Source organism: Xiphophorus couchianus, chromosome 3 (genome assembly GCF_001444195.1).
Source record: "Xiphophorus couchianus chromosome 3, X_couchianus-1.0, whole genome shotgun sequence".
Lineage (NCBI taxonomy): Eukaryota > Metazoa > Chordata > Actinopteri > Cyprinodontiformes > Poeciliidae > Xiphophorus > Xiphophorus couchianus.
The window spans coordinates 14,391,553-14,403,931 of NC_040230.1; the positions used below are offsets into that span (position 1 = coordinate 14,391,553).

Sequence of the window (12,379 nt, forward strand, 5' to 3'; positions counted from 1 at the left end):
AGATAGAGGCAGTGGAAGAAGAGATGGAGAGAATATAAAGACAGAGAGAGGGAAAGAGAGAAAGAAAACTGGGGTCTGCTCTAAATTGAAAATGCAGCAGTAAGCAGCGAAGGGGAATAGTAAACAGTGTTGCTGACCACATAAATATGCAAAATTAGCCTACAAACTCGCCCTAGTGGATAATTGCTCATCATAGCTTTGCCCCACAGGGAGGTTGTCTGGCAGGCTTCTCAGATTCCACGTAGAAACTCAAACACTGATCACACACCACACGAACAAACCCTAAGCGGATCTGATAAACATTTATCACACATACGTGATGATGGACACATGCAAACATGCCACCTATTGTCGCAGGCTTAGAGCACAGAAAGTACACCAATACTAAGCGCTACAGCTTGTAATTACATTTTATCCCACTGTCTGTGCAAAGTGATGTAACAGAAGTGAAAGAAGGAGCAACAGTAATTCTGAGCTGCCGTTTCTGCCCCCGTTCATGATGCATGCATAAAACGTTCGGCCTTTTTGGCCAGGGACATCCATAAATTCATGCGTCCTCCTTCGGAGAGAACACGAGCTCAATAAAGGGAGAATAAAACAGCTCCCGTCATGTTTACAGCTGTAACCGTGAGACTACGGTAATTCAATTTATCAGCTCCAGCACGCCATCAGGGCTGTATGTGTTCAATCAATATGAAAAAACTACAAACTATTATTATTTTTTAATAAGAGTATTGATCCTCTGCTGTATCTCTTATTGCTAACTGCTTGTCTTTTGGCACTGCTACCTTTTTAATCATTTAGAAGCACCAAGAATGTCATGGGAAACACAAGGTGTGTATTTCCATGTGTGTGGTGTGTGTGTATGCGCTGTTTTGGCTCTAATCAAAAGACAGGGAGCAAAATGCTGCCTGGAGAGCAGTAAAGCATGACAACACACACCTGGTAAGCTGCTTATCACACTTTAATTTCACCTACACTCAGATCTGCGGATGCCAGTGTGATTAAACAGATGTGTGTGTGTGTGTCGCTGTGTATAAGCGTGTAGGCGTGTGCGTGTGTGTGTAGAAACAGTCGTATGTGAAGTAGCACAGAAGATGAAGGCAGAGATAAACACAAAGAGGCTGCAGATTAAATGGGGAAAGAGAGATATCAACAGCAGAGAACAAAAGAACAGATAAGAGGAAAGATATGTGGGGAAATACAGCAACAGTAAGCCATGGAGGGATGGAGGGATAAAGAGTGTAGGGAAATATGAGGTTAAAACCTAACCAGGACAGGAGGGAGGAAAGAAAAGAGGGATAGATGGATTGAAAGAGATATAAGGAGTCTCTTATGGATCAATACTGTATTCAGAAACCATTTGAATGATGACAAATGTGGTTAAACACATATTTTTGACAAAGTGAGCAAATGGCCTTGCAAAAAATATTCATAAATTGGTTTTATGAATATTGACTTTTTGTAAAATTACCACCACAAACTTCAATGTGCAGTTATATCTGGATTTTAAGTGACAGGCCAACACAAGGTGGAACAAAACTGAGAAACTGAAGGAGATTCCTACTGTTTTCAGTGCCTCTGAGTAAACACGGCACATTTGGCCTCATTTACTTTGCTGAGCCTGTTTCTACCAGCTTTGCATATATACAGATCTCATGCCTCAATGCTCTGGACTGTCTTTGACAGGAGTAAATATATAAAATCCTTTTAAAGACAAATTAAGACACTTTTATGTTCTGTTTTAGAAACGTAAAACAGAACAGAAAAGCAGTGGCTGCCGTTCTGTCTAATGCACTGCAGCAGAGGACCTTATATTTACAGCGGATGTCATGATCGCCTGGAAGGAATGCTTTACTGCTCTGACAGCAGCCTCTGCAACACACCCCACCCCTCCACCAAACCTTGACCTCTGACCTTGCATATTGCCAGCAACTCCTCAAACTAACAGTGTGCAAAAATCAGACTAGGGCAGAACAACATATTTAGAGCAGTAATGAAGCCAAAACTGTATAATATATACATTTTGTATTTAAGATAAAAAACACCTTTGTTTGTAAATGTGTTCAACCTAGAACTTCACTCAGTTCAAATTCTTTATAAAGAAAAAAAATGTATAACGCACTTTTAGTTATTCCATTATTAATGAGTTAATCCAAAAAATTGTCAATACATAAGCCCTACACCATATTGATGTAAAGTAAAGCAGAAAGGGTTGAGCATGTTGAAGTTACAAGGTTTTTTTGTCTGCCCTTGAATTTTTTGTTACAAATGATCAAGCATTCACGAAACGAATTCGGAGTTATTGCCTTTCAACCAATAATATATATATATATTTTTAAAATTATTAGTTTATTTGCATCTCTTAATGCATTTCTAATATTGTATAACAAAAAAATAAATGAAAAATCTCCAGAATGTGCCAATTAAAAAAAAATCTAATTAATCGATTAATCGTCAGAATAGTTGATAGAATAATCTAGAACTTTCATAATTGTTAGTTGAAGCCCTGAACCAGACATAGCTTTTAACCACTGACAACTCAAGGTTTCTAGGGCCTTCGGAAAGAGACAAACCCACAGCATCACAGATCCATCCCCATACTCAACAGTGGATATGAGACCACTTTCGTAAAAACACAGTGTTAGTTCCAAATGTTCACGGTTCAAGTAGCTCTTAGACAACTTTCCATGTGTACACTTGTGATTTTCGGACAGAAAATGCTATTACACTTTATAAACAACCAATTGCCACACATAATAATAATAATAATGTCTCATTCCTTTTAGGGAGATTTGATGAGCCGCTGGCAATGTACTATTGGTTTTAAATTAAACATCAACATGTTAAGCCAAAGAAACATTCCTGGGAGTAACTTTTATGCCTCCAGTATTAATGCCAATGGCTTTTCGTGAGCTTATGTAAACACCTCCCAGAGGAAAACTCTGGACCACTTCTAACCAAACATCTGCAACCTACAATGTAACTTCATTTAAAAACTTATATTAATTTCTTGTACTTTAACAAATATTGTGTAACTGTTGCTCTTCCCATGATGTGCTTCCTCTTTCCTCCTTCTGAGTCCAAGCTAAACAAAAGGCACAGGACTCCCTGATAAGGCCATCTGTTCATCTCACTCTCAATCCCTCTGTATTTTTTTGCAGTTTCCAATCGGAAAATCTCCTGCTATGCAGAGGCTGGCGAGGAAATCTGAGACAGAGCATTCCTCTTTTGTTTCCATATGCATTGCTTTAACTGTTGTACATTATTTAATTTACATAGGTAAACTGGAAAACATTGTATCAAGCACCTTTTAATTGCTTTGTGATTACTGTACAAGACAAAAACACATCTATACAGGAGGGATGCTTCTCTTCCATTAAACATTCCTGATGAGCCTGATGTTGCACAGATTTAAGCTGAATCTGGAAATGGAGAAAAGTTTGCAGGAAACTCATCTAAGAGCCGTACAAACAGAGCAGGGGAGGACGAGCAGAAAGGGGGAGGAGATGGAAACGGTCAAAGGGGTCAACTAATCAAGAGGAAGGGAAATGAGATGAGGGCTAGACGAACTGTGGGGGAGAGGAGAGGAGAGGAGAAATACTGAGCAAGACTGGTGTAGAGAGGACGACTAAAGAAGGATTACCATAAATGACTGTGAAATGAGAATCTGAGCAGAAACTGCGAGTGTGCAGCGAGAGGAAAAATATGAGCAGAAGACAGCGGGGAAGGGAAAAGAGGTGGATAGGGGAGGGACATGAGTAGGAGTACCATGAAATGAATGGATTGGGGGAAGTAGGGAGAACATCCTGTAATATCCTACTGCTGCACGGAGACTGGAAGACAGGAGGGGAGGAGCTGAACATGGGACAGAGGGGATTTGAGAGAAGAAAAAGGAGATATAATGGAATGAGGCAAAGGATATTGAGGGTTGGGGGACAGTAAAGGAAAGGCATGTCACAGGAAAAGAAAAGAATAGGACAATGTCCAGAAGTGTGAAAGAAAGTGAAAGTCATTTCCAAATCCTGTCAGAGAAAGCAACAGAGGCGGGCAGGTGGAGCCAAGGAGAACAAGGAAGAAGAAAAAAAAGACAGATTTGGTGGAAACTTAAAGCAGAATAAAACCTCAGAATAGGTTAAGGTAAACAGAATTCAAATCTGTCTCAAAGAAAGGATGTACAAACAAAAAGCGAATGATTGGACTCGTATGATTATCGGTTTCTTAAGAGGAATAATCATATTCAAGCACAACAAGGTTGAACTAATACCACTCTTCAGTGTAAGTGCTTTTACTAATGGAAGAAGCTCGTAATTTTAGTATCATTTTAGAGTCATCATTTAGCATTATTCATGTTTCAGAATGGAGGTAGAGGAAGCACAAAAGATGGAAATCGTAAATAGGTCACAAATCTCTGAAAGGTGCGTCTATATACAAATCTAGCTTTAAAAGAAATGTCACACTCTGAGCCGAAACAGTAAGGCCAAACAGAATGTAAATAACTGAATACTATGACATATGTATGGTTTGAGTAAGCAAACTATGTAAGAGTTATTTGATGAGCTGTAAGTGCCACAATAGTATCTTAGTCAAATATTTTTTCACATTGTTATATTCACCTGATTTGAATGCAAAATGCTACCATTTTCAGATAAACCTCAAAAGGTTGGACAAACTGAGGACATTTAAAAGAAGGTTTTCTCATTAATAGTTTAGGGTTACTAAAAATCCAACACATGATAGCCACACCCATTTTTAGCACAAAAGGTAGTGGGCTTTGTGATTGTTAGATCCTGGCTCTTCAGTCTCTTTAGTAAGTATCCACCCTGCAAATCATTCATCTTTGTGTTCAGAACAATTCCTTCAGTTTATCTGGAAATATGCTGCAACTTTCAGTCTGTGACATTTGTCTCCATACAACTCGCACTGATGTCACAAGCAGAAAAGGAGGAGATAAAACACAGTAGAGTTAACTCCAAAAACAAAGGGCGGCACGGGAAAAAATAGGAACCAAACAACAGACTGCAGAGAGGTGTTCTAAATGCAGAGAGGTCAAACGTCTTAGCAGCCTCTAATTGGATTAATGTCATTATGAACACGCTGCTAGTACAGGTGAGTGTGTATGTGTTCTCCAGCTACATGAAAGAGCATGCGTGATGGTGCTAAATATGTATGTATGCAGGGATTTGTGCTCATATGTGCGAGAACATTTCCCTTCCCCCACGTTTTCTCTTCAGGCTCTTCGTCAACTATTTTCTCACATAGATCTTATCAACACTCCAGCTTGCGGAGAAGGTGCAGGACCTGAAACTGTGATCGGCTGCAAGGCAACACAGAGAAAACGAGATGGAGAGACTTGCAGTAACGGCTGAGGCACACTGGCTATTCTGTTGTAATTGCTGTGAATCCGAACTAAGATAAGACAAAGTGGCGTTTTTTTCTAAATTACTTGCATTTTTATATCTCGCTCTCTAGTAGTCAATTTTGCTTGTAATCCTTTGTGTAAAAACGTAGAAGATGCATCAGTAAATTGTCAAGACGCTGACATAGATTAATGTTCCTTTGATCTGTCCAATAAATTGTTGTTTATATATACTGTAGCACAAATCATATACTGTATTTCCAATTCATGAAATGTATCAAAACTCAAGAGTTTCTCTATTTTGAGTCGACAAACCCGGAAAACGTATTAATTATTTCTTTTTTTTCTGATGGATTCAACATTTTTGTTCTCTTATGTGTTGCATCCAAAGAATAAAATATTGGAATCCGTCACACATCAAAGACACATGTAATTATACCAGCCATAAAATGCCTGATCTAAATATCTCAAACAACACACCTGGAAACCAGGTCAGAGGAAAAAAAAAAAGAAGGGAAAAGCTAAAGATAGAGAGCTACAGCCTATGAGACAGACGCTCTTCTTGCACAGTGCCCCCTCCATAATGAACAGTGTCCTACCCCTGCACAGTCATTGCTCACAATCCCTCAACAGAGAGACTGTAGGGAGCCTGGGATAAGACAAAGGGGAATGGTCACATTAATTACACACTCTCTAGACGGCAGCTATCACCGGAGGCTGACGGAGGGAACGACGGTGAGATGGAGTGACAGCAAAAGACAGAGAAATGGAGATGATAATGCTCGTGGAGTACCCTATATGTCTCCAGCGAGAGGGGGAATGTTTGTCCTTAGCAGCAAGACGCCTGCCGGCTGCTGGGTTATGTCACTGTGTTACTAATGGGAGCTGAACCTCCAAACACACACACACACACACACCCCAGTGTGTATTTGCCTGCACGCTAAATGTCTATGTATTTAGGTGAGGGCGTGGGATCTCTAATACATATATGCAAGGTTGTGTGTATTGTTGCATAAGTAAGCGGTGCCTAGTGTCATGGGAAGTGTGTGTTTATGGCTGTTTGTTTTTGAGCACGTACCCCTGGTAGTGTTTTCTGCTCATGGAGAGCGCTCTGGGCTTTCAGGGCCGACTCTCGTGCGCAATACGTCAGAAACGCGCATCCTGTCAGAAAGAAGGAGGCAAACACAGGGAGAAAGAGGGCGAGGGGCAAAAGGGTGGGAGGGGGAGCAGGGTTATTGGTACAAAAGGTCAGCAAGTGGGTCTTTTTCTGTATCATCCTCCAGCAAACAATTGATATTTTTCTTTTACTATTGCTAGGTACATCACTTTATGGGATAAATTTAACCATGCGTTATTAAGATAAACAATGTTGTTTTGAGGCTATTTTAGAGTAATATAATGGTAATGACATAAAAATACAAACTTGCCCTCTCAAAGATCAATAAACTTTAATTTCTAACAGATATTTAACATTGGAACTGGAAGAGATTTCCAAAATATATATAAATATATCCAAAATAAGTCAACAAAAAACCTGGAACAAACAAATAAATGAAACTGCCATTAAAAAAAATGGGCTAGTTGAGACCATTGCAATAGACTGAAGCTTTTTTTCATCCAGTGTTTGATAGAAATAGAGAGAGACATGTGAAAAACAAACAATTGTGCAAAAATAGAAATAATCAAACTTGATTTAATTTATCATGCGACTAATTGGTTTATTGCTTATTGTGACAGGCTTAACTGGTTGAATTTTCTGACTCATTGATGTTTTGCAAGAAAATAAAGATGTAAACGTACAGCTTAATAGTGAGGATATTTTTTGCAAGTACTCCACGGCACGAGTCAGAGCACATGACAACAGCACAGACGTGTGTAGCTATGCCAGCGTTCTGCCCTCTATCAACCACTACGCATAGTTTGCTATCACTCGTCTGTACTCCGGTATGCTGTACCTGTGTCTGAGTGTGAGGGGGGGTGGATAGTAGAGCTGGCTGGGGAGAGCTGTTTACTACACCTGTCACCAGCACGTCAGACAACAAGATTAGCAGCAGGTTAGCATCCGCTGTGACATAGAATCAGATTAAAGCGTTTAATTCACACGGAGTGTAAATCTGTGTGAATTCATTGTGATTCAACAAAACAAAAGAGGACGAAAAACAGAATAATTAAGATGCACTGGCACACGTGCCACGCACACACAAAGACACACATGAATCTTCTCGTCCATCTCATTGCGTTTAAGAGGGGCTTACTGTGGCTGTGGGGATTCTCGAAACAACAAATTCTTTCCCTTGTGTCACCCAGGCTTACAGTCCCATTACACTGATTGGAGCACACAGCCTAATCTGGTTCATGTAACCGAAAGAACCCCTGGTCACTGTTTGTGCAAGACTGTGTGTTTGTGTGTGAGAGAGAGATGGCATTACATTAAGATGCAACGAGAAATTGGTTGATGGCCGGAATTGGGAGATTTTTTTTTTTAGCCTAACCAGTGACTGACCAGTTGGAAACTAATAAATTCAATCTTTTTTGATCAGTATGTGCGCTCAATTTAAGTGGTACCAGATCTAACACTCTTCAGTGTGGAAGTTGTTACTGCGAGAAGAAGGCTCAAAGTTACCTATTTTTAATATCAGAGAGGTGTTTAAAAATAAGGTAAGAACAAGAAAAAACCCATAAGAAGCCATTTCAAAGGAAACTGTGTCATTTATGAAGCAAGCTAGACTTTGGCAGGTGCAGGCTATTTCTTTCCTTTACCATTATTTTTTGGGGTTGATTAATACTTGACTTTAAAGGGCACAAAAAGGACCAGAATGGACTGTAATTGGAATCCACTTTTGATTATGTTTCGTTGGAGTTTCAAAGGATGACTTCAGCAGATAAAACGAACGCTGTACATATTATAGGAAAGTTGCTCTGCTTTAGTATGTTGAGATTTCAGCCTCTATCTGTCATGAAACGAGCTGGATTTGGAAATGTTGGCATTCCACACTAAATCTCTCGAGAATACAAAGAGAGACTGATGTCTTCAGTTAATAATGTTACTGCGTTAATCACTAGTAGGATATTAAATCATGCTAAAAGGTCGACTCAAACTCTGTTTTAAACCAGCATGATTTAATTTTGCAGTGACTGGCCTTAGGAAGTTGCCCCTACTGCTAAACTATATTTTATATTAATTAATGACCGCTAGAAGCAGTGAGGCTATATAGAATATTTTCTTGAAGAGAAATTGGTATTCTTTTTATGTTCTAGTTCTTATAAAAGAACAAACATAAATTAATCAAATATTTAAATCTGAACGTCCGCCCTGAAAGAACATTTTAAATTGGTACTGGCTAAGAAAAGCCAGATCAGTGCATCTCAAGTAGCCATGTCCAGTTAATTCAGGATAGCTCCATGTAGGGATGAGAGATATCAATTTCAGATTTTATCACAAATATTTGAGGCATTTGTTGTGATTCCAATAAAAGTGATGAAAAAATGGTTTTCAAAATTCATACTTAATCATCCTTGTCAATTCCACAACTAAACAACATGACAATTGCCTCAAATCATATTTAAAATTTATTCTTTTAAATTATTCTCCTATTCAGGAAAACAGCTGAACTATTAATCTCAACCATCCTACCAGTTTTCAGGGTTTGCAGACTTCATCAATTAGAGTTTAACGATGTCACAATATCTATGAATTTCTAACACATCTGTTTTTTTCCATGATAATGATAAATTTTACAATAGTTGTTCATCCGTAACTCTGTGCACTAAGTGAGGTTTCCTGACTGTCTTCATGATTTCACACCGCGGCGATAACAGGAGACGAATCCACGAGGTGCTGTGACAGTTTCCATGGATACATCTGACAGCTGCCTCAGAAAAATCCACCCATCCAACTCCCTCACTGTCACACTGTCTATCTATTCAGCACTACCTATCCATCCCCCTGCTTCTTTCTTACTCGTGTCATTTTGTCTGTCTCTCTGCTTACTGTTTACAGTAAGTGGGTGAGACCTACCTTTGTGCATCCCGGTGTATTTATCCTTAATCACAGTCAGTTCGTAGATCTTGCCAAATTGCTCAAAAATGGGCTTAAGGTCCTTCTCCTCCAGATTCCGAGGAATCTGCCCCACAAACAACTTGATGGCGTCGGCCTCCTTCATCGGTACAAAGTGGAGGTGATGGCTGCAGGACCTGAGGGTGGTGGTGGGGGGGTGTGAACAGATCAGGAGCAGGTATTTCTGGAGAGGACCAGCTGTTGCTGGACAAGTCCTGATTGAAAAGGAAGAGAAAAACATCAAAAAAATTTATTTAGAAATCTGGATTTTTAGTAAAAAAAAAAAAAAAAAAAAAAAAAGAGCTGCAAAACTGTAACATTTATTACAATATTTTTAATAAGCCATTTATTGTATTTAAAATAGCATCATCATGTTTTCTATGAACATATTTGTTGGTGAAAATGCATAATTTAATAAAGATACAAATCTGCTTCCCAATTACCAAAAATAAAGGCATTTGAGCCGTCATTTTGAGTATTTATTGCCCTGTTTGATGACAAAGGGCTCCTGTACCTTCTGGGAAAACAATTATGCAAATGTTAATTAGCCAATCAACAAAACAATAATGGCACCTTTCCCTGCAATTAAATATATATATAAAAAAGTATCTGTGAGGGGGGAAATTACCTTTTTGGTCGATAAACGGTGTTGGGGATTCCTGTTGATGGAAAAACAGAGAAACGGAATGAGAATGGATGGAAATCGTTGCACTGGAGCAGTTTCTTTGTTTAGGCAGCTGTAGGTTAGTGCACACACACGGATGTCATGGGGCTCCGCTGCTCTTTGTCCGATCCACTCTCAATGTACACACGAATATACATACAGACCCCAGAACAAAACAACACATGGAAACGTAGGGACTGCACGCATGGAAGCGCTTACCGCTAATTAAAATCACTCGTGGAGCTCGCGTAGATCAGAAATTACTCAGAGATGCTCTCGGTCGGGTCCCCGCTGTTGTCCTCGCCGCTCCGCTCCGCTCCGTCCCGTCCGCCAGCCTCCTCTCTGGGTGCTCGCCGCTCTTTGTACCCAGCCGCGATCTAACCTCCTCCTCCTTCTCCTCGGCTTATACAGATACTACTACAACTGGCTCGACTGTTTACGTGTTGTGTTTTTAAAATAAATAAATAAATAAATAAGTAAACAAACAAAACAATACAAAATGTGCTCCTGGGGGGGAAAGGAGGAAAGCCCTGGCAGCTGACAGCTTCTCACCGGCGGAGTGAAAATGTCACCAAAAAGTGGACGACGCCAGCTATGGTTGTCACTTTTAATTCCTGTTTTGCAACCGAGCTGGCTTTTAAAATTTAGACTAACTCACGACTGTTTGAACTCGGCTGGCCTCACGTTACGACCTCTTTCAGCCGTGACGGTATTGTTCCCACCGCGATGAGCGGACAGTTACCTCGACCTTATTTCCTGTCCAACGGTTGGGTATCTTCTCACGTCCTACTGATGCCGGTGTCCCTCCGCTCTCTCTAGGCCCCTCCCCCTTCATGGCTTGCTTGTGACGTAACATCAAGGGACCGTCAATAAACATGTTTACGTTGAAAACACGAAAACACGCGGGAATCTTAAGAGTTGTTGAATATCCTGTTGATAAATCACATGGCTGGTCCGAGCCTTATCAGATTTTTAGTTTTAGTTTACACCAGTAAATCATCACCAGATGCTTTATCATTCCAAAGTTACTCGATGTGTGAAAGATGCCTATCATCGTTAGCTTAATTTGTAATTGGCTTACATCATACTGGTGTTTAAATGGTTATTTATTTTAACCTTACAGGAGCAATAAACTAAAAAGCAATTACTTGGATTTTTGAAATGCAGAGTGGTATTTAAGTGTACCGTATTAGTTAAACTATTTGAACATAATACTAGCTAAAGTCCAGTCCTTCTCCTAAATCCAGGAAAGATGCTTCCAACATGTCTGATTCAGGAGGTGCATATCTCCGGCTGTACTAAACCAGAGTTTCCAAATTGATGGCTGATTAACATGTTTTTGCTGAACTACAATCATCTGAATCAGGTGTGGTAAATCAGCATAGCATCTAAAACAGGGGTCTCAACCTTCAGTCCTGAAGAGGTGGTGTCTTGCGACTTTTATATGTTTCCCTGCTTCGGCACACCTGGCTCCATATTAGCTCATTAGTAGAACTTCACTGCATTCTCGTGAGGCAGTTTCAACATTTAATTAAACTATTTAGGCCAAGGGAGACATCTAAAAGCCAACTTTTAGATGTCAAAGAATGTAGTTTGAGTCCGCTGATCTAAAATATGCAAGGCAGTATGCCTTGGAGACAGATGTTGAGATATGAAGTACTTGCTCTTAAATTGTCTTTGTTTTACAGTCCTCTCACTGCTTTTTTCCTCCAACCTAATTTTCTTTATTGATCTTATTTTTGAGACCATCAACAGACGTTTACTTAAAATAAACACTGTAGATAGCGAATCCATGTCAAACTTTTTATTTGAGTTACTGTAGTAATAAGCCGCGTGCACTTAATATATTTGTGACATTTTAAGGATTTTTTCAGTTTCTCAGACTTTAGCGGCTATTTGCTGGGATGAACTTGGAGGACGGTCCCTGGGCACCACGGCGCGCGAGCCGCCTATTGTTCTCGCCGCGAGCCCTGGCCTTGGTGCTGAAACGCCGCCTCAGCGCGCCGCCGACAACGATCACGCAGTCACGACTGCTCCACAGCTGTTCACGCCCGAGCCCCGAAATCCCGTTCACACCCTCACTGAGCGAAGAGTGTGACAGAGGGTAGAGAGATAGCTCGGGGACGGAGTTGGCCTACTTTACGCGCTGCACTTTGGGTACAAAAAAAAAAAAAAGCAGACATTGAGAGTGCTTTATGTACTGCAGGGCTGCCAGCCATCCTTCAAGATAAGGAATTATTCTAATTGAGACTTCAATTATGTTTCTTAATAATGAAAACTCTGCTCCACATTTGCAATG

At 40.1% G+C, this 12,379-nt stretch overlaps 1 protein-coding gene across 1 annotated transcript in view; it reads right to left on the reverse strand.

The window, feature by feature from the left end:
• Positions 1–10,874, reverse strand: part of LOC114141144 (CUGBP Elav-like family member 3) — a 31,381-nt gene extending 20,507 nt beyond the window's left edge. The window contains exons 1-4 of the mRNA XM_028011603.1: positions 10,300–10,874; positions 10,045–10,075; positions 9,378–9,631; positions 6,438–6,520 (exon numbers count right to left, since the gene is read on the reverse strand). Coding sequence (XP_027867404.1) covers positions 6,438–6,520; positions 9,378–9,522 — 228 coding nt within the window. The 5' untranslated portion in view covers positions 9,523–9,631; positions 10,045–10,075; positions 10,300–10,874. The remainder of the gene's footprint in view (positions 1–6,437; positions 6,521–9,377; positions 9,632–10,044; positions 10,076–10,299) is intronic.
• Between the last annotated feature and the right edge of the window lie 1,505 nt (positions 10,875–12,379).